The sequence below is a fragment of the Zootoca vivipara genome, chromosome 2 (genome assembly GCF_965207765.1).
Source record: "Zootoca vivipara chromosome 2, rZooViv2.hap1.1, whole genome shotgun sequence".
Taxonomy (NCBI): Eukaryota; Metazoa; Chordata; class Lepidosauria; order Squamata; family Lacertidae; genus Zootoca; species Zootoca vivipara.
In genome coordinates, this window is record NC_142584.1 from 58,942,982 (window position 1) to 58,970,691 (window position 27,710).

Below are 27,710 nucleotides of genomic sequence, written 5' to 3' on the forward strand. Positions count from 1 at the left end.
CAATACTGTATTTTATTGCAAACCCCTCCACTTTTTGCTCGTTTCCAAAATGAGTACTGTACAGTACAGTAGTTCCCTAGACAGTGTAATTTACCAGAACAACCCACTAGGTGGCAGTGAAAGCTCATGGTTCATGATACAGTGCTTGGAACAGCACTGAAGTCCAAGCTAGGCCCCCAAGCCAGCAATTTATTCAGCATTCATCCTGATTTGCTTACCCCAGTGATTAGACTATGTCCAATCTTTACTAAGCATTTATCCTGATTTGTTTGCATGGTACAGTACAGTACTTACATGTACATGTCTTCCTGTTAATCATTCATTCATCCTACGCTTTTCAGTGCATTTTCCTGTCACTTTCCTAACTGCACTTTCTTTAAAGTTCCTTTAAAGAAAAAAGCAGTTTTGTTATGCTAGTGTTCACTTTCAGATGCCCTGTTTATTGAACATTCATTCAACATGCATGGAGGATAAATGACATTTGACTATTTATTGATTTGTTTGCATAAATGCTATACCAAGCAATTTTTATCCCACACTTCCCATTACATTTTCTGGGCACTTCCCTTATTTCATAAAGTCTGAACTTGGGGGGAAGGGGGTTTATTGTGCAAGATCTCAAAATCAGTGTTAACTGTGCAACCTGAATTTGCCAGTATGTGATTGAATCCTGTCCCAAAACAGCAAGCATCTGGAAGTGTCCGCTTTAATTGCACAAACTTTCTGGTACGGTGCTTGAATTCATCCCGCAAAATGAATCGTTTCAAGACTAGTGATGGCCTTTGATTTAGATGCTTTTTAAAGAGCATCAGAGGGAGAGATCCATCCCAAACTGAAAGCTTCCAACTTCTTTCTTACTAGATGCTGGGGGCAAAGGGCAGAAGTTATGGTATTTCACCCAGTCTTTCTTGGGTCTGGGCCTTTGGAGACGGTGTTACACTGGATGGACCTTGACCTGGTCAGTCTGCAAGGTAGTTCTTATCTCTCGAAAAACGACTTTTGTCCACCCCGCCCTTTGCACAGAAGCTGCCCACCTGGGAAGCCTGCAAGCTTTTAAACTCAGGTCGGTGGGATTCCTGGCTTTCCTTCCCCTAAGCAAAAGCAGCAGCCCCAGACCCTGCTCTTCCACGAGTCGACTCGGAAAAGCAAGTTTTTCTCAGTGCCAGGTGAGTGCTGGGTTGCGGCCTGACAGCGCGGGAATCCCATGTCAAACGAGCCCAAGGGAGCGAAGTTCCTGAGGTAAAAGTCGGCTTCGCTTTGCGCGCGCGAAAGGGGCGCTTCCTCAGAAGTAAGCCCGCCCAAGTTCCTCCCTCGGCGACAGGGCAGAGCAGCCCCACCAGGGCTGTGGGCGAGGAAGCCAGCGAGAGGGACCCGAGAGGGACAGGAAGAAGTTGCCGAGGCCCAAGGGCTCCTGACTCGCGTCATATGACCCAGCAAAGATGGCTGAAGGAGGGCAGAGTTGCGAAGTAGTACCTGCTGCTCCCGCCGCGGGAGAGAGCGAGGGATGCGAAGCCGCCGCCGCCGCACGGACCCCCAGCAGCGCGCCTGAGCTGAGGGGCGGCGGCAAAGAGAGGCCGGCCGAGGACTCGCGGTGGCCGGCTCCCATCCTCTCGCTGGCCAAGAAAGCCTCGGAAAACTTAGCAGCCGGCTATGGGAGCGCCCTGAAGTCCGCAGCCTTGGTAGGACTCGTGTCCAAACCGCTCAGCAATGACAGCCCAGCCAACCCAAGTAGGGCCATGCTTTTTGCTTGTGATATTGAATTTATTTTATTTTATTAGGGGGTGGCGGTAGGAGTGCGAAGAAGCAGCAAGTGGTTTTATTTCCTAAACTGCCGGTGGGGGGCGGAAGCGTTGGTCGCCCGGCGGAGGGAATACTTTCTTACAGTGTGACCCAATATAAACATAAATATTTGGTGGCTAGGCTTAAGTCAAGGGTGCCTGCATACGATGGATACCTTTATGTCCCCCCTTTTATTTTGGGGGGGCATGATAGAAAGCGTATAAAACGCACGTGGTGTGAGGAAACCTGCCACTTTCCAGATGTTGCTAAACTACAACTCCCATCATCCCTGGCCGCTTGTGCTGATGGGAGCTGCGGTTCTCCATGCCAGAAGCAGAGTGAGAAAAGTCCGTCGTCGTCGACACCCCACCCCATCCCCCACCCCGTCTAACATCATCATGTTAGAACCCTGGGCCACATTCTACAAAGATTCAGGGCAGGCAAAAGGAAGTACCTCTTCAGGCACCTTCTATTCTGGGATTTGCTACCAAAAGAGCTGGTGATGGTCACAGACTTAGATAGTGTTACCTTCCATCGATGATTCTGCTACCTACCCCCACCCCCTTTTTAAAGCATTATCAACAGCTGCTAGTCATGATGGCTATTTATTGCCTCCAGTATAGGAGGCAGATAGGCTTTGTTTTTATCCAGCAGGTCTCTTCGTATATACTTACGTTTGATTGACCTAGGAACACTTCCCCCGAATTCCAGACTGAGGCTTTGTACTTGGTGTCACAGATACAGAAAAGCCACTCTGCACAGCAGAGAGCAGCAGATCCCTGACTGGTTTGAGGCCAGCGTTAAGAACATGGAGCCTGTTACCACTGCAAAACGCAAGGCTGTTGTGAACTAAAAGTGTGCCCCCTGCAAGAAGATGCTTGCTGCACTGAGAAGCGCAAGGAACAATGCCCAGAGGATTGACAGGTGATGTGCCAATGACTACTGGCTAAAGCTGTGTCGGAGCATTCAGTTTGCTGCTGACAGTGGCCGTATGTACTTGCAGTATGTACTTGCAAAATATACGAAGGCATGAAGAAAGGCTTTGAACCAACAGCAGAAAAAACTGCACCACTAAAAACTATCAAGAACTGTACTCATAGGAAAACATGGTCTTCGACACAGCAGTTGACAGCGTCCAGGCTCTGCCTGTCTCAGGTATATGGGGAAGCCCTAGGACAGAATGGAATTCCAACAGAAGTGCTGAAAGCATGCCTCAACTCCACGGCCTTCTCTTGCAGTGTTGGGGAACGGGATCTGTGCCACAAGACATGTGTGACCTTCTACAAGAACAAACGTGACCGCAATGACTGTAACAGTACAGTGTTGAGTACTTTGGGGGAAGCATTCAGCCATGTAGTTCTCAACAGATTACAGTCACTTGCTGATAGGGTCTATCTTGAGTCACAATGAGGCGTTAGAGCTCAGAGGTCAACAGTCAACATGATTTTCTTACTGCACCAGAAAAATGCAGAGAGTAGGAATGCCCCATGTACATTGCCTTCATAGACTTGATGAAGGCCTTTGACCTCATCAGCCAGAAAGGACTCTTCACATGGGTCAACAAGATAGGGTGCCCATCTAAGCTCTACAGGATTATCATGTCCTTCCATGAGAACATGTGTGGCACCATTCAGTATGACAGTTCAACCTCGGATGCCTTCTCTATTAATACTGGTGTGAAACAGGGCTGTGCTCTCACTCCAACTCTCTTTGACATATTCTTCTCCCTGTTGGTCTCCTATGCCTTCTGTTTGACTGAAGATGGTGTGTACTTCCATTCAAGGAGTGATGGGGTGTCTGTTCAATCTGTCACATCTCCATGCCAAAAAAAAAAACTGTGGCGGGTTCTCATCCACTAAATTTTGTTTGCAGATGAAGCAGCCTTGACAGTGCACTGCAAGGCAACTCTACAGAGACTCATCAACCATTTTGTCCAAGCCTGCAAGGAGTTAGGCCTTACCATCAGCCTTACGAAGACCGACATCTTGGGTCAAGACATTGCCAGCACTCCACACATCAGCATTGGTGACCGCACGCTTGAGGTGGTAGATGATTTTGTCTACCTGGACTCCACCATAACCAGCAAGCTGTCCATTGATGCAGAGCTAGACAAGTATATTGGTACAGCAGCTACAGCAATGGCTTGTCTCCCCAAAAGGATATGGGAAAATGTGATGCTAGTGACCAGGCTTGAATGTTGAGCATGCTGCTTTATGGAAATGAGTGATGGGCAACTTAACACCTGCCTGGAGCAACACTTCAATGCCTTCCACATGCACTGTGTCAGGATGATTTGGGGCATCCCATAGCAGGACAGTCTCAAACAAAAATGTGCTTTTCTATGCACACATTGCAAGTTTTTTCACAGTTTCTCAATGAGGTCTATGCTGGCTTGGTCATGTACACAGAATGAAAGATGTCAGGATCCCCAAGGATGTGTTTTACAGGAAGCTGGCTTCAGGCACTAGGCCTGCTGGCAGACCAACTCTGTGTTACAAAGATGTCTGCAAGTGTGATGTGAAGGCTGGCAACATTAACCCTGCCATGTGGGAATCTCTTGCAGACTACCATAGTATCCACATGTATCCACAGCAGCAACCAGGGGAGAAGTGGCTGCTGTGAGGAGTGCAGAGAAAAGAAATGCCATGGCACACCTATAGCAGCAAAACCAGGCACCTTCATCTCTCCCTGCTGCAATAAAACATGTCCCTCCCATACTGGTTTCTACAGGCACAGCAAATGCTGTAACCCTCCCAACAGTTTGATGGTGCATGCTTCCATTGCCTCTCAAAACAGACGGATGCAAACAACAGCATGCTCAGAGTTCATCTTCACACGTTCTAGAGGTGTGGAACTGAAAATAGATTATAGATTCAAGGACTAAACGCTAGCAAACTGTTTGTTTGTTTGTTTGATAAAATTGATACACCATTTGATTGTAGAAAATCAAAAAGAGGTTTGCAAAAGATAAAACAGTAATAGTAGACTGCATTTTATTTATTCTGAAGTGCATCAACATTTCTTTTGTCTATCTATTACACTGATGTATAGATGTTTGGAAAACTGAGGAAATTATAATCTGTTTTAGTATTTTAATTTTTGCATTGCAGGTGGTTGAACTAAATAACCCTTGGGGTACCTTCCAACTCTACAGTTCTATAATTCTGTGTTTTTAAGTTAGGTTGTTTTCTCCTGGAGAGTTTAGTTCAGTTGAAAAATGAAATGAAATATTCCTTGCATCGATTGCCTATATCAGGTGACAATGACTTAGAGGAATATATAAAAACATAATTGTGTAGAAATACGAGCATAAAGTTGTAACTACTAAATCTAGGCAACCAGAATGTTTTCATCCATTATTAAAAGTCCATAAATTTCTAAATAAAGGCTGGTGGATGTCAAGTGTAGCTTACTCCAGGGGTCCTTTACCTTTTTTTTACCTTTAGCAGACTTATATATAATATTTGGAGTATTATCAAATTCCAGTAGGAAGAAAATCACTCTAAGAGTAAAGAAAAAGGGATATCCTAGTGTAGAAATGTAACTCTTAAATTAATTGGAAGGGAACAAGATATCAGTTCTGTGAGAGAGAGCTGTTACAGTGGAACCTCGGTTTATGCCTACCTCCATTTACGAAAACCTCTGTTTGTGAATGCTGCGAACCCGGAAATGTTTACATCCGGGTTCCGCACCGTCGGATGCGCAGACATGATCTGCGTAGCTCGCGCATGCGCAGAAGCGATCTGCGCAGAGTGTGTGTGCGCAGGACAGCTCTGTTGGCGCTTCACACACACACAGAAGCGTGCCTTCGGTGAGCGAACGCCTCCGCGGAACGGATTGCGTTTGCAAACCGAGGTACCACTGTACTATCAAGCTAGTTATGTAGGAAAATTAGGAGACCCAAATGTGTTGCAAATTACTAATGCTCTTTTGTGTGCATGTTTACTCAATGGCAAGCCCCACTGCGTTATTTGGGGTTTACTCCCAAACAACTGTGCACAGTATGTCCACCACTTGAGAATAAGTCTCATTGGGCTGTTTTATCATTCTTCTATTCCTGCAAAGGACTGGAAATCTGATTAAACATTTAGTCCTGGAACTTAGAACAATTTTCCAACACTGGGATGCAGGATTTGTATGAACAGTTGTGTTAATCTGTGTTATGGCAAAAACAGAATATTGTGGTACTGAAAGAATGAAAATAATCTTGTTAGGGTTGTATCGATTGAAGTTCAACTTGGAGTAAACCCACTGAAATGAAGGGACCGAAGTTAGTCATGGCTGTCATTTTTAATGGTTCTACACTGAGTATGACTAACATTAGTTACAACCTTCAGGTTTTTTTAAGACACCGTATTTTTTATCGTATTTTACACCGTATTTTGGTGTAAAATATGTTGGAGAAATAGAAGGCAATAAGGGCATGGAAAAATTCACTCCAACTAAATATAAATACCTACAAATACACCCGGACGCAGGTGGCGCTGTGGTCTAAAGTGCTCCCCAACCTTTTTATCGCCGCAGACCAGTCAACGTTTGATAATTTTACTGCGGCCCGCTGAGGGGGGGACGTTGATTGTTTCGCGGCCCGCTGAGGGGTGGACATTGATTGTTTATATTTTATTTAGATTGTTTTGATTTAATAATCTTAATTTAATTGTATTTAATGTTCCTTGGGCGGCCCGGTACCAATTGATCCACGGACCGGTACCGGTCCGTGGCCCGGGGGTTGAGGACCACTGTAGGGCTTGCCAATCGGAAGGTCGGCGGTTCGAATCCCTGCGACGTGGTGAGCTCCTGTTGTTCAGTCCCAGCTCCTGCCCACCTAGCAGTTTGAAAGCTCGTCAAAGTGCATGTAGATAAATAGGTACCACTCTGGCGGGAAGGTAAACGGCGTTTCCATGCACCACTCTAGTCCGCCAGAAGCGGCTTGGTCATGCTGGCCACATGACCCGGAAGCTGTCTGTGGACAAATGCCGGCTCCCTCGGCCTATAGAGCGAGATGGGTGCACAACCCGAGTCATCTGCAACTGGACCTAACGGGTACCTTTACCTTTACCTTAAACTAACACAGTTGGAATTTATGGCAATAAAAAGTGACAATGCAAATGAAATATTCCCTCACTGATTTCTGCACAATTACAGTTAACTGAGAGTTTCAGAATTACCATCAAGAAAATAAAAGATAAAAACCTCTCATCGTTGCTTGTACATTCACACTTTTTACCATTGATCTATTCTGCCACTGTAAACTGCTGAAGGATAACTGCTGGCAGATTATTGTATCTGTGAAATGTTTTATTGTGAGTTTGAGGCTGCTGGGCATGCTTACTTAGAAAGAAGCTCCAATGAAAGCAACTCAAGTTGTTTCTGGCTAAGGTTGTTGGTCCTTTGTTCTGTATTTTATGGTTTTAGATTTTTTTTGATGTTTTAATGATTTTATTATACACCACCACAATATTTTTAATGAGTTGGTGGTTTGTAAATACTCTAATAAATAAACAAGTCTGCAAACCTACCCACACTTATTTTGAAGGAAGCTACAGTGAACTCAATAGGGAGTTGTGTATGAATACACACTTAAGATCAGACTATTCATGTTTGAGAAAGCAATATATGTATACTTTTATCAATTTTAGAAGTATCTTACACTTTTAATAGTTATCAATTATATATAGTTCTATATGAACTACTACTGTTAAATGTTTCAGTTTGTATACATAAATTGCCTTTATGCTTAAAGCTGGCTATGACTCTCAGTTCTAAATTAAATGCAACTGAAATTATCTCAAATGCTCTAAAATAGTCTTCATTTAAGGAATTGTCTCTCAAATATAACAAAACACCCCAGCCATTGCAAGGGGCTTTACTTCTGATTCAAGTTTGCAGTTTTATGCTCCCATCTGAAAGAAAGCACCCATTGAACTCAGTGGAACCTGCTTCTGGGTAAACGTGCATAGATTTTTAGTATCTGAAGAAGTGTGCATGCACACGAAAGCTCATACCAATGACAAACTTAGTTGGTCTCTAAGGTGCTGCTGGAAGGAATTTATTTTATTTTTTAGTATCAATCCGTTGGTGGCTATCAATTCATTGGCTTCCCTGCTGGAGTTTTGCAAACCAGAACTCTTGACATTTTTAATTTTAAGCCTAAAAATAGTGAATGATCCATTTTTACAACTCCAATAGCTTGCAAAAACCACATTAAGTTCAGAATGCTTTGCTTCTGCCTAGCCACACTGCAGGCAAAGTAGGCTACCTAAGCACCTTAGTACCATAACCCTAACGTCGTAAGTTACAGGTAGGTAGCCGTGTTGGTCTGAGTCGAAACAAAAAAAAAATCCTTCAGTAGCACCTTAAAGACCAACTAAGTTTTAATTTTGGTATGAGCTTTCATGTGCATGCAAACTTCATCAGATACACGTAGTAAATTCAGTAGGAATTCTTTCAGCTTCACATAACTTGTGTTCACTTCATTCACCAGAAATTTGACCATATACCAATGTGTCATTAGGAACACATAGCTAATACTGTACAAGACTGCAATATAATTACGAAACATCATTATATATCCCTTATAGTCCCAGGAGCTGACACTGAAATAGCTTTGCTAAGTGCCTAACAGAAACGAAGTGGTTCGTTTAAATTTTTTTAAAAAACCACTTATGTGGCTGAAATTGTACTGTTAATTATTCTTGAGGTCTTGACTTTTATTTGAATTCTAGTGTTACCTTGCTGACAACAGTTCAAATTTTATTTCAATCTCAAGCCTTTTCCCTAGTTGAAACACATGAAATTGTCTAGCAGCGTCTTGAAAAAGGAGGTTATATTTGTCAGCCACCTAAGCTTTTTGCATGACGCTGAGGTGAGTGGGGGATCAGCATTTGCTACAGGGGGAAAATACACGCAAGTGGAAAAACACACTACAGTACTATTATCCTCGCGTTTGAATTCCCGCGACGAGAGGAAGAGGCCTTTAAGAAAGTAACAGCGACCAGACAACTAAAATGGCGCCACCCCTCCCTTGTTTACAGTGTCGCTTCGCTTCTGCCCAAAGCCTCTTTTCCCCGTTTGCCCAATGAGGGCTGCGGTAGCGGCTGGGCCTTAAAACCATTTCCTGGACGGTCGGAAGATGGGAAGGCAGGTCGCTGGCTGTGGCCAATCCGAGACACCGGCTTGTGCACCGGGTGTCCCGATTGGCTTGCAGGAAGGCGATCAGCGGCTTGGGTGCCTTTAACCAATGAAGGGTCTCTCTTTGGATTTTGAGGGGGAGGGAAGTGTTGCTCTGGTAACGCCAGGTGAAGGTGAGATACCAATGGGGAATTAAGCGGGGGAGGGGGGTTATCGGGGCCTCTGCTAAGGGGCCGTATGGTGCTGGGTGGGAGCCTCCCTGGGGAACCCACATTGCGGGAAGCTTATTAACACTGAGTTGCCAAAATGCAGGTGTATTTGTGTGAGCCAGAAAGAGACTACAGAGGAGAGCAGAAGGCACAACATGCTCGGAAGCGGCTATTGCTCTGCTCCCCTCCTTCCAGCGTTGATCTCGCTGCTCTGATCCTTCTCCCTGTGAAGTTAAGATGCTTTCCTTTTCACTGCAGAATGCGGGTCGTACCAAGGCAGAATCCGTGGGGGCTTCCCTTTTAGTCTGACTGGCAGATGTGTGTTTCTCTCTGTGTCACCATCCTTATGAGCTCTTCTGTGTGTATTTGGGCATAACTAGGGCTGTCATTCTCATACAAGACACAAAATAGAATTAAAACATTGCACCAAAATGTTTTGGCTGCTTTCTTTTTAACACAGATTGGAATGGGAATAACCAGTGTGTTTTAATGCTTGTGGGTATTTTAGACGTTAAAGGTTTGTTATTGCTCTGGTTTGTTAAATCTCTCTCTCTCTCTCTCTCTCTCTCTCTCTCTCTCTCTCTCTCTCTCTCTCTCTCCCTCTCTCCCTCTCTCTCTCTCTCTCACACACACACACCTAACTGCATCATTTCAACCCTTTTTAGAGTGCATCTGTTTCATGAACATTCACTGTCTTAACAAGAGAGGTGTATATATAGCTCCTGATATATGAACGGAACAAATCTTGGATTGTTTTGGTTTTTCTATTACCTCTTTTCTCCTCCACCACCACCTCTGGAATATTTCTGTTGTGCTAAACTATGAAGCAAGATGGTGTTTTGTGGGGTTTGATGTTTTGAGAATAAGTCTACCAATCTTACTTCAGTTTCTTTTCTGATATGTATGTGTATCTACATTTGTTCAGCAGCCAAATTCCACATGATGGAAGAACGTTCAAATCTCATGAACATGATGAAATTGAGTGTTAAAGTGTTAATCCAGTCAGCTCTGAGTTTGGGCCGGACCCTTGATTCAGACTTCCCTCCCCTGCAACAGTTCTTTGTTGTGATGGAACACTGTCTCAAGCATGGACTTAAAGGTGAGCTTCCTTCCAGTATTGGTTTTGCCTTGTGGTTTCAAATAGTATATTTTTCTTATCTTTTTATGTATGTGCCTTTGATTATAGTCTTGCAGCTTTAACCAGTTTATCTGGGAGTATCCCCCACTGAATTCTAAATAGACATATATAAGATTGCATTGTAAGAGTATTTTAATTGATGTGGATCTTTGCTTTAACAGGGCACATAAGCAGGCTAACCACCAGATATTTCTAGAAGTCATTTAAAAATGTGTGGTTTGTGTCATGAGAAAATGCTTAGAAGGAGTAATAGATAAAGCAAAAAGGAATTATGTGTTTGAAGTGGAATTCATAGCCTGATTAATTCATCAATTTGATTCTTACTAAGGAAACAGAAGTGACATTAAAGGAAGGTAATGCCCATCTGCTGGACCACTTACAGACCTTGTTCTAGAACTCTGTAGGATGAGAAATGGAACAAGTTTAATAGCACGGAGAGCATTGTTGTGTGTGGCACTTAAGATGACTCTGAACCCTTCCTCTTGCTACTTGTCTGCAAGTGTGAATGTAGCGAATGCTTGACAGAGATAGACTGCCATTTTAAACTAAATGTTCAATCTAGCCACAGAGGTTTTACAATAAAATTGCAGAATGCAAAGTTGGGGGGTCGTTTTCCTAAAAAAAAACTTCATAGCACAATCATCTATTACTTGAAAGTATTGTCATACTGTGTTCAGTTGGTTTTACTTCCAGGTATGTGTATGCAGAATTGTAGCCTGAATGTGAGGTGTGAAAATACCATAATTATGCAAGCATATCCATGTTTACTTAGAATTAAGTTCCACTATGTTTAGTGATGCCTACTCCTTCCCTTGTTAAGTGTGCTTTCTCTGTTTGACATTTGCTTTATGTTCATTTAACTGTTGTGAACCTTTTTACTTTACACACATTAAACTGAAATAAAACAACGTTATTTCCTTTCCATTGCCTCCCTTTTATCTAGCTAAGAAGAGTTTCATTGGGCAGAACAAATCGTTTTTTGGACCTCTAGAGATGGTGGAGAAACTTTGTCCAGAAGCATCAGATTTAGCAACAAGTGTCAGAAATCTGCCAGAGTTAAAGTGAGTTTTTAAAGATTCAGGTTGAGGTTAAGGGAACAAATTGTTATAAGGAATGAGGTTGCTAATAGTATTCATGTACCTTCATAATATTTTATGGGTTGATTTGTTAACAAGATGATGGGCTAATTTCAAGTTAAAAGATGGGGAAAGTTTCACTGAAATTATCCTTCATTGATGGGGCTTTTCAATGCTAATGCTATTGTTGTACACAGTGACAATTTAGCTACATTTTCCTGTCATTTAATGCTTTCACCAATAACGTTTTACATTTAAGACTGTCAAAAATTTTACAGGTTTCTTTCTTTATAAGAATTGTTGTGCCAATTCAGAGCAATGGGTTTTCAACAGGTGTTAGATGCCAGAGAGAAACATTAAAGTAGGTACTGGGGAAAAGACATATTGATCTCAGTAGGACCTGCTTTTATATTAACTATCTAGACTTGCCCATATGACTTTCCCAGTAATCAACTGTTAGTCCATATTTGTCAGTTTGTATTTCTAAGTATAGAAAGTATTGATCTGATAAGTAGTGATTTTGTTGTTTAGTCGTTTAGTCGTGTCTGACTCTTCGTGACCCCATGGACCATAGGACACCAGGCACTCCTGTCTTGCACTGCCTCCCGCAGTTTGGTCAAACTCATGTTCGTAGCTTCGAGAACACTGTCCAACCATCTCGTCCTCTGTCGTCCCCTTCTCCTAGTGCCCTCAATCTTTCCCAACATCAGGGTCTTTTCCAGGGAGTCTTCTCTTCTCATGAGGTGGCCAAAGTATTGGAGCCTCAGCTTCACAATCTGTCCTTCCAGTGAGCGCTCAGGGCTGATTTCCTTCAGAATGGAGAGGTTTGATCTTCTTGCAGTCCATAGTGATTTTACCTATTCTAATTAATTCAAGAGGGTTCTGGAAGCTTCTCTGTGTGAAAGGAAACAGAAAGGAAAGGAAGGTTCATGAGTACAGCTGGCTTAAACTGGTTCTTTTATCTCTTCTGTCAAGGTCATGCTGACCATAAAAAAAAGGCTAGAAGGAGCCTGAGTTTCACTTTTTCTCTTTCTATCTCTTTTCCTACTGGTGTAGTGTTCTGTACATAGTATGCTTAGTGTTAAGGTTTAGACTTCTTATAGGTTATTGTAAGTTTAAGTTAAGTCTGCTGCAACTGGATTTCTTATGGACAGTGCCAATCCTGAATGTATTGGATTTGTGACCATTATGCTCATTTGCCTTCAGTAGCAGTAAAGCTCTACTGGATGAAATATTAATTGCCTCTAGTCTTCTTCTTCTTCTTCTTCTTCTTCTTTTGGAATCCTGCAAAGTGTTTAAGATTTTTCTCTGCTAACTATGCGTTGGAATCTGCTCTGGATCAATAAGAGTAGAATTTCATGATATATTCCCTTTACTTAAATGTTCTTTCCAAATCTTCTGTAATAAGGTATTTCCAGTGCTTTTTTTCTAAAAAAATGTTTAGGGGTACTCTCATTTTCCTATTCATATTGAAATACTGCCCCTCAATGAGGCCAAACTTAGATTCACAAAATGTTTAGGGGTATGCAAACCCCCAGGAAAAAAACGCCCTGGGTATTACAGTACTTATATTAATTGGTAATTCACTAATTAATCAGTTAAAGGAAAGGCAATGAATAAATGTGTAGGCCTAAATGTTTTTTATCTGGCCCATATAATAAACAGTTATCTGCTGCAGGAAATAGGTACTCATGGTAAACTACAGAAACATCAGATGCATTTTTATATACCAAGTGGATAGCATGTTTCAGGGGCGTACCCAGGATCAAAACTAGGGGGGGGGGCAAGCCATGGTAAAGGTGTCTGGAAGGGAGGAGGAGGACGGGAATGGGGATTAGCACTCCCGCCGCCGCCTGAAGTGCTCTGCGATCTTTCGGGGGGGCAGTCTTAGGGGAGCCTCTGCCACCTTACTCACGGCTCCTCCTTGGATCTCTCTTGTCGGGGCGGGGCGGGCGCAACATGCGCATAGATGGCGCTGGCTGGAGGGGGGGGCTCCGGCTTGCCTTCCCTTTGTGTGCCGTTTCCTTCCCGGCCGTGGCCGCGAGTGGCACTTGGCAAAGAAGGTGTGCCGTGGGAGCGGAGCGGGGTCCTCCTTTCTTCACGCTTTCCGGAGCGGAGATGAAGGGCGGGTGGGGGTGGTTAGAGACCCTCTCCCTCCCTCATTGCTGGCGTCTGTGAAGAGGCTTGGTGGGGAAAGTTGGAGCGAGGTGCAGCATTTATTTTTATTTTTTTGCTTCTGGGGGACAGCTGCCCCCCCTGCCCCTTCCTGGGTACGCCCATGGCATGTTTGACACCTGGTGTCCTTATGGAATTGTAGGACCCCAATTGGAAGAGGCAGAGCTTGGCTTTATCTTGCTGTGATGCAAAAGAAACTGGCAGACTACCTGAAAGTACTCCTGGACCACAAGAATCTATTGAGGTATCTTTTGAATTTATTAATATTATTATTATTCTGGAATAACACATCTTGCCACACAGGGAAGTATCTAAAGTAAATGAGTTTGATCCAGAGAAAAGCCTATGGAAAGGGGGCTGGTAGTCCTCAGCCCACCCCAGTGTCTCCCAGCCCTTGAGAGAAGATTTTCAGAGGCTGCTGTTGCACGGGGTAGGGTGCAGGGTATGGGGGTGAGGGAGAAAGCCAGCTTGCATTATCTCCCTTCTGTTACTATTATTTTTTTAATCTGAATTCAGCCTAGTGCTTGTATTCTGACCATAAAGTTGATAGGAAGGACTGAGCTCAATTGTTCTTAATTGGGTGGATAATACAGTACCCCCCACAATAGTTATTAAATTATCTGTTTTCTTTCCTAGTGAATTTTATGAGCCTGATGCCTTAATGATGGAAGAGGAAGGAGCTGTGATCATAGGTCTGCTTGTGGGACTGAATGTCATTGATGCAAATCTCTGCTTAAAAGGAGAAGATTTGGACACCCAGGTAAACTTAGGAGTGATATTTAATATTCACAAACAACCCCGTAGACCAGGAATAACTTGTGTTTTGTTAGTTCAGGCCTATGTTATCCAAGTAGTCTAAATCTGTCTTGAAGCCAGGGGGTCATATGGTGGCATTAAGCAAGCAGAAGCAATTCTGCTCATTCAAGGTTGGACATCTGATTTCTACCACTTGTCCCTACTCACTGCCATATGGGAGAGAGCCTCCTACTGTGCTATGTCTTTCCGTGTGAACTGAGTCCCTATGAGTATCATTTCCAAAAGCACTTGCTGTACTTTCTATTTTGTGGGGTGACCACACCCAGCACTGGCTGGTGCACCCCATGGAGGGTTGGTCAAGGATGAATGCATCCCCCCAGGTTGAAAAAAGTTGGCCTCCTGTGCTTTATTCCCTTAAAACTCATTTATTAGAATGTGAAGGAGAGGTATGAAAATAAGTAAAGCATAGCTAATCCTGTTGAGGCACTTAATTCAATTGTAAATAAATCTTTTTTGTCTTTTCAGGTTGCAGTGATTGATTTTTCCCTGTACCTTAAAGATACACAAAACAGTGACAATAGCAAAGAGTATGTAAGGTTGAATTTATGTTCCTAATCATTGTTTAATAGAATTTTTATTTAATGTAGATGAGCCCATATTTAGGGATTTCTTTAGTTCTCGAGAGGAGTGGGAGAAATGGAATATAGAAAGGCTATTGACAAAAAAAATAGGGCAGAGGAAATATATAGAGGATCAAACATGCTAATTCTGGCTTCAGCAGCCTTCCCTCCAGTTCCACACAAATTTGATTTTAAGGGCAGGCATCCTCTACCCATCCCCTATTTCTACACACAGGTCCTACACACCTGTCTTGTTGAACTAATGGGGACTGAAGGAGCTATGCTCTGCTAACTGGGGAACCTGGATGAGCTGCATAGAAAACCTGTACATTTTATATTTGTATAACATGTATAATTCATAACAATGCATTAAAACTGCATCCATTGCAGTCCTGGGTGCTTTTCTGACTGAGCTTTTAAAACCGTGCTTTTTACCTGCTCTTAACTGTGTGGAGAATTCATTTTTAAAAACCCAGTTTCTTTGTGTCTTTACACATTGATGTGCTAACTACCTTTTCATATTGGTAATGGTTTTTCTTAGCATCTCTATTTTGGGTGCAGCTGCAATTTGACCTTGTGGGGCTGATTTTAATCCCTTGGAGTCAATTGTCCCCTATCATTTTTTTTTAAATCTAGCTGCACATCTTGTTGACACCAAACTGGTGTCTTAATAAAGGAAGAGCACTTGCATATATAATGCACATGTAGCTTCTTGTATGATAGCTTTCCTCTAATATAACATGACAGGTCTTGTGGCAAACTGACTATAGTCCACAAAAAGACATTTTCCATAATGCATTTATTAGTCTTTAAGATTCCACAAAGCTCCTGTTGTTTTTGCTGCAAGAGAACCTATATGGCTGCCATTGTGGAATGTCTCTAATATAAATTTTGCACTTGAGAGAATGAGCCATGCTTTAAAATACCATCTTTATTTCAATATCAGAGATGGAGGCATTACTGCTGTGCTTGATCAGAAACATTATGTAGAAGAACTTAACCGCCATCTAAGGTAGGCTTCCTTGGTGAAAACTTGATTTCCCCCTGTACCTTTCCCCTCCCCCATGTTTAAGATCACAGCTTTAGCTACGGCAGCAGTTTAAGGAGTGCTATACTATTGTAAAAAGCTTTTCATGCTTATTCCTTCAGAGGGACCTGCCCCTTCGTACAGTGGTACCTTGGTTAACAACCATAATCCGTTCCAGAGGTCCGGTTGTAAACCAAAACAGGTTGTAACCCAAGGCGTGCTTTCGCCAATGGGGCCCCCAAAAAAGTGTTGTAATAAAAAAAATGGGTTGTAATCCAAAAAAAGGGACACGGACTTCCGGGTTTGACGTGGTTGTAATCCAAAGTGGTTGTAATCCAAGACGGTTGCAAATCAAGGTACAACTGTACAATCTTGCTCTTCTATCACCTTGTTCTGCTAGCCTTGTAACTCCCTCACTTTAAACCCCCATATTTACAATCCAATTATATTATTTTGCATACTATCATATTTTTCATTAATTTTCTTAAACTGCGAGCACTAAGTGTTTTTTTGGGGGGGGGGGCAAAAAAACCAGAATAATTCTTGGTTACTTAGACTTCCCTTCAACAGTTGACATTTTTTGAGTGGCTAATGTTAAGCAGGTCTTGGTAATCTTTTTGTCACAGTTGCACTGTTGGAGATCTGCAGACCAAGATAGAGTGCCTAGAGAAGACCAATTCAAAGCTCCAGGAAGAGGTTTGTGGTGCTCAAGTTTATTTCAGTCACTACTGGTGCCTGCTCCTTTTTGAAAATTTTGAAGTGACTACCTTCTTGAAACTGTGAATCTTATCAAACAAGCAGAGCAAAACTAATATGAATTGGGAAACTGGAAAGGTCATGGTGAGGAGAGCCAGAGAGTTCATTTCCTCTCGTATGCAATTTAAAGGTACATGGAACATAGGAAGCTGCTTCTATACCAAGTTAGACCATTGCTCCATCTAGCTTAGTGTTGCTGACGCTGACTAGTAGCAAGTCTTCAGCGTTTCAGAGGAGAGCTTTTCTCATCTCTACCTAGAGAGGCAAGTGCTCTGCCATTGAGCTACAGCGCTTGCACAGTGTCTGGACGAAGAAGGACTTAACCATTTTAAGTCTGAGAAGTTTTCCCTCTCATGCGTCCTTTCTGAAAGGAATGTTCATCAACAGAAAAAAACTTGCCAGTTTCTGTCTTGGAATTTTAAAAAAACAGTTATGTGTCACCTTAGTGACTGAATTATGAAATATGAGCTTGCCTGGTCTTAATTTCAGGCTGCAGTTGAATGGGATATTTTTAAATATTCATCCAGCTGATGCATGGTGGTTTGTCTTCTCTCTTCTCACACCCTCCTCTGTTTGTCAGCTGGCAGCAGCAACTGATCGGATCAGGGCACTTCAGGAAGAGCAGCAGGAGCTGAAGCAAGAAAATGAACTAATCCGTGAACGAAGCGAAAAGCATGTCGAGGTCAGATACAGTATGTAGCTGATATGTGTGAAGGTCCACCTAGGAGCTTGTTTTTCATTTAAACATTAGCATACCTCTGTAGGTCACTTTGTGCAGGAGAGTCTCCTTTAAGTCCCTAAAATACCAGGAGCCTGCAGAAGGACTTTCAGTGTGGCTGCCTCTGTTTCGGGGAACATCTTCGTTGAAATACAACAGGCACTCTGTATTTGTAGCTTTTAGAAACAATTGAAAACATTTTTGTTGCAACAGGCTTTTCCAGGTAGATTGTTTTATATATTCAGGACAATTCATAAATTAATAAAACAACAATAATATGAGACACATATTTTCCTGTGGTTAATAACATCTGTAGATATAAAATCACTTCTAAATAAGCATAATTTCTCTTGTGAGAAACTTACCTACTCTAATCTACCAACAGGTTGATTTCTCAAATAACCCTTTTTTTATAGGTAACAAAACAGGACACCAAAGTTGAACTGGAAACATACAAGCAGTCAAGGCAAGGCCTGGATGAAATGTACAGTGATGTCTGGAAGCAACTGAAAGAGGAGAAAAGAATCCGAACGGTGAAACACCATAATTCATTAACTGGAGTGAATCATTGTTTGTTCGATTTCTGTATGCACCATTGTAGCAAGCTTGCCTGGATGCTGGGGGTGGGGACTACTGGGGGGGCGGGCGGTGCAGAATAGTGTCAGCATGCTTTCAGAAGCAACCTTCAGGTTCTTTTGATTCCAGCCATTGTAACACAATCTATAAAAACACAAGTTCACATGGGTCAGGTTTTACATAGCTCAACAGAAAATATTTGTTATTTATGCAGATTTGAATTTTATTTTTAAAGGAGCTGGAAAAAGAGCTGGAGCTGCAGATTGGAATGAAAACAGAAATGGAAATTGCTATGAAGCTCCTGGAGAAAGATACTCATGAAAAACAGGACACTTTGGTGGCCCTTCGCCAGCAGCTGGAGGAAGTTAAAGCTATCAATTTGCAGATGTTTAATAAATCTCAGGTAAATTTGTTAAGTAAATGGAGAAGCAACCTATTCACTAGGTATGAGCATAACACTTTAAATGTGTACAGTGCATTCTGATAATTAGACATTGGAAATGAAGTTTAATATGCCACAGCCTCCCAAAGGCTAAAGCCAAATTAGTGCAAGGAAATCACATTGTGCAGAGCCCCCATCCTATGGCTATATACAAACCATGTGAGTCTCTCACATACTTTTAAGGCATCTCAGAGAAGGAAAAAAAGATTAATGGGATTCTCTCACTGACCCTTAATACTATCTATCATCCAAACAATAAGCAGAGATGGACACAGGCCTTGCAATCTTCAGACCTCCTGCCCAAAACAAGTGACTGAAAAACTAAGCTGATTAGAGGGAGATCAAGGGCCATGTTTTCCCGGGAAGTTCCTTTGGCTCCTATGGAAAGGCTGCCATGGCTAAAGAATGTTTAACTAAGCAATCTTCTGCCTTTCAACTGCATCATGTGAAGAGGCCCTTACTCTTAAGTTTTATTTTTCTTCCAGACACTAAGAATGTGAATGAATGTTGTGCTCACTATACATCATTGAGTACATGGAAAAGGGCAGGATTCATTTTACCAGCCCTGTCAGTGGAAGCCCTGCAAAAGGACTTCTGCTTGGGCAATGGGGATCCCTCCAAACACGCACCCTAATTGAGTCAAGGTGTGCCATGAGTATCCCCACTCTAAACAGAGCGCAGGGGGAGAAAAGGGGGGATTGTTCCAACTACCAAGAGTGCAATGTTAAATTCCACCCAAAATGTATATTCATGCAAGGTTAGTTGTGTCTACTCAGAATCCTGACATTGTACTTAACAGGGTGACAAATCCCCACAATAAAAATTAATGTACGAAACTGCTATATAACTGAACCAGAAGGTATATGCAGCTGAGACAGAGGGCCATGGTTTATGACTCTAGGAATGAACATCAGGTCTGTATGCACTCTTCCTGCCACGCTCGCTTTGGTTCATTTGGATGCACTGGGGAACTCTGGTTTAAATAAACCAGGATCTCTCCACTGAAGCCAATGTATAAGGTGAAGGAAGAATGTGTGGGCTTGGGCAGGCCACTCTCATTTTCAGTTCCCCATTTATAAACCTGACCACAATAGTGATCCTACATCAAGGGTAGCCAATGTGGTGACCTCCTGTGTTGGGGACCATAACTCCATCATATCAGCATGGCCAGCAGTCAGGAATGATGGGAGTTAAAGTCCAAACATACATGGAGGGCTGCACACAGGCCACCCCTGTGCTATAACGCAGGGCTTTTCCAAGGACGAAGCTAATTAATCTATTCTCAGGTCCCCAGGTTAAGCCAATTGATTCTTGCTTCCAGGTTGCTTGTTCTAGCATTACAGTAGTGAGGCAACTTTATTCTCTGCCTTTTGAAGCAGGGGAAAAACTCAGTATGAAGAGGGAGACATGATGAAGTATCTTTCTGACCTGTTTCATTACTAAGCTAATCATATATGGCCCTGGGGTGGTTTGGGTTTTGTAATCGCAGAACAATTTTGCAGTGAGCAGTTTGATTCTTTCCTTCCAGAATGCAGAAGGTTCATTGCAGCAGAAAAGTGAAGCAATATCATCCTTTGAAGGCAAAACGGACCAAATGATGTCTTCTGTCAAGCAGATGGAGGGCAGGTAATCCCTTCCATAGGCCTGATTAGCTGTGACCTGCCTAGTTCCCAAATTTTTAATGTTTTCCAAAGTCCACATTAGTTTCTTTTCATAGGCACAACATGTTTCTAGGGAAGACATGGACCACTGACCTATTCCCTGTAATTGTGATCAGGAGTGGCATGGCCAGACTCCCAAGGGCCATGTAGAAAGCCCAGGAGGGCTTAATTCAGCCCCTGGACCTGAGGTTCCTCACCCCTGTGCTAGATGCTGAAGAAGGATAAGGCAGACATGTGAGAAAGTTCAGTATGGTGGGAAAAATCAGGGGAGGGAAAGGAAGAGAGTGGCTGGCGAAACCCAGCCAGATGGGTGGGGTATAAATAAAAAATTATTATTATTATATGCAGTGGAGGCTTGGGATGCCCTTGGGCAGAATGGAAAACTGATGAATTTGCAAGAGGGAAAGGCAAGTTGTACTTTTAAGAGAATTGTTCAATGTATATGCCACATTTCTGCCAATTCACCCTAAGGTGATTTATGCTTTTAACATACTAAAACAACAGTTTAAAAGCATAGAACAGGATTCTCTTAGGTCACTTGATGGTCACTTCAGGAGCTGATGGCATGAGCTGCCTGGCTGCCTCTTCTCCTTCGCTCCCTCAGGGCAAATGGGGCTTAAATAGCTGTTAGGACCATTCACTGAAGCTGCTGGTGGTCTCCTTAGGAGCTGAAGACATAAGTTTATTGCTCAACTTCCCCAAGCTCAGGCTAGGACTTGTGAACATCTGTCTCCTTGCTAGACAGGATAACTTAGGCAGACCCTTGTGGGCCAGAGTGCTGAAGGCTGACCTACCTACGCTGCTGTAGCTACTGACATGGTATGAAATGTTTGTGCATAATATAACATGTTAATGCATGATAAGGGTGTGTTCAAAGGTGGTAGCTTTGGCAAGAGGGAAAACTTACTATAGTTCTATGAAGCTTGTGTGCATGTATCTTTTTTCTTCTTTTTTAGATTGCAGCATGCAGAAAAGGCCAGGCAGGTTGCAGAAGAAAAAAATGTCAAACTGAAACAAGAACTGGGTGGCAAAATTGTGACCTTAAAGCAGCAGCTAATCCAGCTGGATAACAAGTGGTAACCTTGTGTTATGTATTGTTTGTTCTTGGTTTTCCTGGAAACAGGGTGTTTAATTCACAGCTTAAATGCCTCACAAAATCAGCTAGCCACAAAGCTAATGATGCATCAGCGTAGCAAATTAGTTTGCACTAAACTTTCTAATATGAGAGCTGTGATCGTTTTGAACTGTCATTTCGTATTTCCTTCAGATTGATTGTGCCTATAGTTACTAAAGGCAGGGCCTGGCTGAACTTGCTGTCACTCTTATTGGCTGGGACTAAAGAAGTGAAGAACTGCATAGCTATTTTCATGCATGTCCCAAAGGAGCCTATGAATTTGGATTTCTTAGCAGCGCTCAGCTCAAGAAACATGGCAAATGACTCGTGAAACAGAGACGTTCCAAAGTGAGGGTGTGCTGTTAAAAGAAAACATCACCCAGAAACTCACATGCCTAAAGTAGTTCTCTGGATCCCAGCCACCCAGTTGGATCCAGTGAAGAGCCAGTGGAAAGGGGTGGGCAGAAGCAGGCTTTCCCATCTGCTTATCCCCCTGGAAGCCCCAGATAAGCTTCTGCAGGTTGGATCCCCCTGCTATATGTGGTGGGGAGGGGGGGAGGGGTAAGGGAGCAATTCCTTAAAAGTGGACATAGAGGCCTTGCATGAGTTGGAATTTTGCTTGTGAAAATTCCCTCTGCTCAAATTTGCAGGGATCACTCCCTCCCATGCCACAGCCCGCCCCATTTTCAGGGGCCCCCTATCTTCATAGACATCTCTGGGGCTGCTAGGGAGAGGCAAAAGCAGGATAGTCAGTGTCTACCCCTTTCCACAAGCTTTTCTTCTACATCTTCTTTGGCGATCACTTGTAATCGAGTAAGTTTGTCTTCCATGAACACGGTCTTAACGGTGTCAGAAGGTGACCGTGGAGGCCAGTTCTGGATCCGCACATCCTACCACAGTGGGGGCATAGATTTCCGGGCAGGAGTTGATCATTGTTAGGATTTGCCAAACCTGCCTTCCTCTTAGCTCATTTCTCCCTTTCGTCCCGAGTTTGAGTGTATTCAAAGTCCATAACACCTTTGGCAAAGGTTGTTCTCCAATTGGAGTGCTTGCAGACCAGTGTTTCCCAATTGTCGGTGTTTACCAGTATACTACATTTTTTAAGATTTGCCTTGAGAAGAGTCTATAAACTTCTTTTGTTGATCACCACCATTACACTGTCCATTTTTAAGTTCAGAATAGAGTAGTTGCTTTTGAAGATGATAATCAGGCATCCAAACATGACCAGTCCGACAAAGTTGATGTTGAAGAATCATTGCTTTGACCCTGGTGATCTTTGCTTCTTCCAGTACACTGGCATTAGTTTGCCTGTCTTCCAAGTGATACCCACTATCTACACAGAAATTCAAAACTCCTCCCTTGTGGCATCATGAGCATGCTACTTCACCCCACTCCCATAATTATTTCAAAAATTTCTAGCGAAGTAAACACTGCTGTTAAACAAGTTTTGTTTCTAACTTGGTGTTTGTTTGGTCTCTGAATTTTAAAAAGCTTAACTCTTGAGAGAGAATTAAAATCTGAGAAAGAGCAGCGGCAGACTCTGCAACATCAGCTGCATCAAGAGAAGGACACTACAGCTTTGCTAAAAACAGAACTGCAGCAAGTGGAAGGGTTAAAAAGGGTAAGTGAGCTGGAAACCCAAATCACAGCCAGACCAAATGCTGTAGTCCAGAACCTCTGTAGGGCATCAACTTGGAGAATGCATGTTAGGAAACATGGGGAAATAACTTGGGTGCCTTACTAGTATGTAACGTGGCAGATTCTCTCCTTTAAGGGTACAGGGGTTGTTGCAAGCTACTGGTTCAAGAACACTTAACCACCAGGGAAGAACTATTCTTTCTCTGATCAGCAAATGATCAAGTGAGCATCCTCCTTAGGCTGAGTAAAGCCTGTCTTTTGGCAACAATGCCATGGCTAAGACTAGGAGCCTTTCCACCCACAGGTTTTTTCGACATATTGGAATGTTGTTCTTAATGGTTAAGGTGAAGTCAACCATTCATTGCCTTAATAGCAAGTTAATACATTTATACAAATGGCAGGTACAGTTTTTCTCTCCTTCACCCAAAAGTGATAAGATTGAGATCTTATTAGTCAAGTTCAAATAGCAGAGGAGGAGGAATTCCCTAATAAAAATTATATAGCCTTTTTTGTGTTTTGTTTTATAGGAGTTGCGAAAACTGCAGGAAGAGAAGCAGCAATTGGAAAAGGTCTGTGAAGAACAGGAGCAAGCCCTCCAAGAAATGGGGCTTCACCTTAGCCAGTAAGCATGTTCTGATATTGGGCCCCATTCTGTTCATCTCTCATTCCCAGAGAGGTTGCATTATTGAGTTAACTTGTGTAAGAGAAGAATAATAGAATTGTAGAGTTGGTAGGGACGCCAAGGGTCATCTAGTCCAACCCCCCGCAATGCAGGAATCTCAACTAAAGCATGCTACCTCACCCCACTGCCACTATATGGCAGTTATTTTGTCACAGCTACACCACTGTTTTCTGCAGCAAACTGCAGAGGCGCATCTATAAACAGGATGCACACCATGTGACTCCAAATTTCAAACATAATTTACAGACCTGCTGGATCAAAGGCCCATCTGGTCCAGCTTCCTATTCTCAGTGGCCAAACAGATGCCTATGGGAAGCCCACAAGCAGGATCTGAGTGTGAACGCTCTCACCCTGCTTGCAGTTCCAGGCAATTGGCATTCAGAGGCATACGATCCCTAGGGTTGGAGGTAGAACATAACCATCATGGTTAGCAGCTATTGATAGCTTTAGCCATGAATTTGTCTTTTAGTCATCCAAGTTGCTCCTTTGTGGGAGCAAATTCCATTATTTTAGCTATGAATAAGCAGCACCTCATTTTGTCTTCCTAAATCTTACATTATTGTTTCATTGGATGGCCCCAGGTTCCTAATATTACGAGAGGGGGAGAAAACCTTGCTATTGCACAGCGCGAAAGACTACAGAGGATGTTGCTATTAAAAGTTTGTAAGATGCTGCATAGGGAGCAAGTGATTCAGAAACATGCTACTGGGATGGAAATATGGGTGGTTCAAGGCAACTTTTTGGTCCCTTAAATCTAGAAACATTTCACCAGTCTGAGAGCTTATCAGTAAGAGGATGAGCTACGAATTAGAAGTCACTGGTTTGAAACACTCCTCTGCCATGAACTCACCAAGTGGCGCTGTGGGTTAAACCGCAGAGCCTAGGGCTTGCTGATCAGAAGGTCGGCAGTTCGAATCCCTGCGACAGGGTGAGCTCCCGTTGCTCAGTCCCAGCTCCTGCCAACCTAGCAGTTCGAAAGCACGTCAAAGTACAAGTAGATAAATAGGGACCGCTACAGCGGGAAGGTAAACGTCATTTCCGTATGCTGCTCTGGTTCGCCAGAAGCGGCTTTGTCATGCTGGCCACATGACCTGGAAGCTGTACACCGGCTCCCTCGGCCAATAATGCGAGATGAGCGCACAACCCCAGAGTCGGTCACGACTGGACCTAATGGTCAGGGGTCCCTTTACCTTTACCTTTATTTCACTCTTCACTAGCCCCACTCCATCTGTAGTGTGATGATGATAATAATGGACCTTGCTGGGGTTATTTTAAGGATCACAATAGTGTATGTGGTGTCCTCTGAATACTGTAAAGCACAATACAAGTGTAAAATGTTGCTATTAATTTTATTATTTTTTCTAGATCTAAGCTTAAGATGGAAGATATTAAAGAAGTGAATAAAGCATTAAAGGTATTGCAGCTTTAACAGCATTCTGGCATTCATTAGCAAGCTGGTTGTGGTGATGGCTGCTGCTGCTGATTCATTGTTTGCATCTCTGTCCCTGCTAGCATGGGATAATTTGCTTCATTTATCAGGAGTGTAGCATTTTCAAACTTGTTGTGGTAACAGCTTTTAAATACCTTCATTTTTTGTTGTTCTCTAAACATGGCATGCTCTAGTCCAGACATCCCCAAACTTCAGCCCTCCAGATGTTTTGGGCTACAGCTCCCATGATCCCTAGCTAACAGGACCAGTGGTCGGGGAAAATGGGAATTGTAGTCCAAAACATCTGGAGGGCCAAAGTTTGAGGATACCTGCTGTAGTCTGAATGAACACTACCAGTTACATAACATATAGTCCTTTGGATGCTTATTCAGAAACCAAGTCCCATTATGTTCGATTGGCACTTACACCCAGTTAAGTGTGGATAGGGTACCAGCTTATTTTTCCCCCTTTTGTAAGGCAGGGAGGGGGGAATGCTAGATATAATTGATGCTATGGCTAGGCCAATGTAGCTTAGACAACCATTCAGCCTCTTTGAAGCCTACAGTTCACTGGTGCCTTACATGAGAAGCTATATATTAAAATAATTCATTTTGTTTTAGGGTCATACATGGCTAAAAGATGACGAAGCAACCCACTGTAAACAATGTGAGAAGGAATTTTCCATTTCAAGAAGAAAGGTAATATAAAGGGCTAATAAGCCTCCTGGTAAAATTCTGAATTAATCCATGTATCTGGGAGACTTGCCTGGGAGAGCAATTTCTAAAACATGACCTCCCTTTATAGACAGCAAAAAGGAGCATCAGGGATGAAAGTACAGAAAAAGTAAATCTGAGCCTTGAAGCACATCCGTTAATAATTGCTTTTCCCACCCTGTGGAATTTAGGTTTGTAATGTCCCCAGATGCATGTTGAGACATGCATCAGCAAACAAGTACTTGGTGAATACTATTGTTTTTGTATCAAAGACCTGATACTAAGTGAGCTTCTGGGGAAAGTATATCAAAATTGGAGTGCCACTGTGAGAAAAAAACCCTGAGGTATTATTTCCTCGACTGAATTATCTTAATGTACAGACCTGTACAAAAGGAACAGCTCCTCCTTAAAACAATCCAGTAGTAAAATTAGCAACTTGACCACTTACCAGTACAGTGGTGTCTCGCTTAACGAATGCCCTGCTTAACGAAATTTCCGCTTAACGAAAGGATTTTTCGAGCGGAGGTTGCCTCGCTAGACGAATGCGTTTTACGAAAAATTTGTCTAGCGAATCGCGGTTTCCCATAGGAATGCATTGAAATTCAATTAATGCGTTCCTATGGGCAAAAAAAATCCAAAAAAAATCAATGCATTCCTATGGGATTCGCTAGACGAATTTTCTGCTATAAGACCAGTGGAACGAATTAATTTCGTCTAGCGAGGCACCACTGTACTCTCCTTTGATTTCAGCCCAATTTGAGCCCAAACTCATTTTTTGTAACACTTCAGGAATGAAGTCTGACTTTATTTCCATTAATCTTAGTGAGACTTCCTGACAGCTTCCTTTGATTTGGAGCCTATATTTAAGAATTGCTTTTGCTTATAGTCCTAATACTGTATTTTCACTACCTTTGCAGCACCACTGTCGAAACTGCGGTGACATATTTTGCAACACTTGTTCCAGCAATGAACTTGCACTTCCATCCTATCCAAAGCCTGTACGGGTTTGTGATACTTGCCACACTTTACTGCTTCAGAGATGTTCATCTTCTTCCTAAGACATTTGCTTGTCTACAGGAAAATCATTTAAGACAGAGAATGAACCAAATGTTTCATTGGCTTTATTGGGAATCTAAATGCCACCAGTATGTTTCACGCAAGCTTTCTTATGGTACTGTTTCCCATGATAGAATGGGACAGGTTTAATTTATACAAATTGGGCTTACAGAAATAACTGAATGCATAGAATCAGGTGCCAGAGATAACCCTAAATGTGCTCAATGTGCTGAAATCTTGAGATGCGGTCATACTTCTGGTTTTGTTTTTAAGATGTAAAAAGCTATTGTTTGTATTTAACTTTGTACTTCAACATTTGTACATTTGACCTCTAAAATACATTACTTTTCTCAACACTTTAATCCCTCTACCTATTGTAACAGTTCCACTTAAAAAATTCCTCTAGATTTATATGTTAAAGGGAAAATGTCAATCTTAGTCCCTATGGAATAATTTTTTAAGTAATGTATAAAGAATGTGCCTTTACTTCAGAAGTAAATAAGAGTATATAGTGTTTCTAAAGCACCTACAAAGTAGTGATTACGCAATAAAGACTTAAATGCAATTAAACAAGTTCATCAATATTTGAAAGTTTCTTGCAATTCAGATTTAACAGTGACTTCAACCATGTGCAAAAATTCATATGGCAAAACTTGCTTACAAGGTGGTGAAAGTTCAAAGAAATGTGAAACAGTGGTGTATGCAGTGATGATCTCCATTAGCAGGACTTCCACCTGTAAACATCTCTTCTGGGGATTTTCCCAACCTCCAGAGCAAACTGGTTGTGACTGTTATGGGGAGATGGGACCCTCCCGTTAGCACAAGCTCCTCTTGTAACAGGATGACTTCATTGGAGACAACCCTGTGTAGCCCTTAAACCTGAATGGAAACCAGGAGGCTTAAGTTGGTCTACACCAGTTTATAGGTAACAGCAGTCATGTGACACAGGCACATGTGGGAATGGAGAGGCACCCCAAGTAGTTCCCTGTTCCCTAAATCTACACAAGCTAACCA

General features: G+C 42.6%; 1 protein-coding gene and 1 long non-coding RNA gene across 8 annotated transcripts in view; one reads left to right on the plus strand and one right to left on the minus strand.

Annotated features, from left to right (window-relative positions):
- LOC132591726 (uncharacterized) overlaps positions 1 to 1,149 on the minus strand; it is a 40,412-nt gene extending 39,263 nt beyond the window's left edge. Inside the window, exons 1-2 of the long non-coding RNA XR_015948185.1 lie at positions 1,035 to 1,149; positions 295 to 385 (exon numbers count right to left, since the gene is read on the minus strand). This is a non-coding gene — a long non-coding RNA (uncharacterized LOC132591726). The remainder of the gene's footprint in view (positions 1 to 294; positions 386 to 1,034) is intronic.
- Positions 1 to 27,280, plus strand: RUFY1 (RUN and FYVE domain containing 1). Of its 7 annotated transcripts, none has more exons than XM_035105614.3 (18): positions 1 to 1,728; positions 10,045 to 10,218; positions 11,201 to 11,318; positions 13,651 to 13,752; positions 14,145 to 14,268; positions 14,790 to 14,851; positions 15,831 to 15,896; positions 16,538 to 16,607; positions 17,248 to 17,349; positions 17,802 to 17,918; positions 18,197 to 18,364; positions 19,932 to 20,029; positions 21,021 to 21,140; positions 22,670 to 22,799; positions 23,344 to 23,438; positions 24,864 to 24,912; positions 25,548 to 25,625; positions 26,558 to 27,280. In XM_035105614.3, the coding sequence occupies exons 1-18, from the start codon at positions 1,440 to 1,442 to the stop codon at positions 26,696 to 26,698; spliced, it is 2,103 nt and encodes a 700-aa protein (XP_034961505.1). In that variant the 5' UTR covers positions 1 to 1,439; the 3' UTR covers positions 26,699 to 27,280. The 7 variants fall into 7 exon arrangements, with proteins under 7 accessions (XP_034961505.1, XP_060127627.1, XP_034961508.1 ...); XM_060271644.2 differs by having other exon boundaries at positions 10,048 to 10,218; XM_035105617.3 differs by having other exon boundaries at positions 1,339 to 1,679.
- The last annotated feature ends 430 nt before the right edge of the window (positions 27,281 to 27,710 follow it).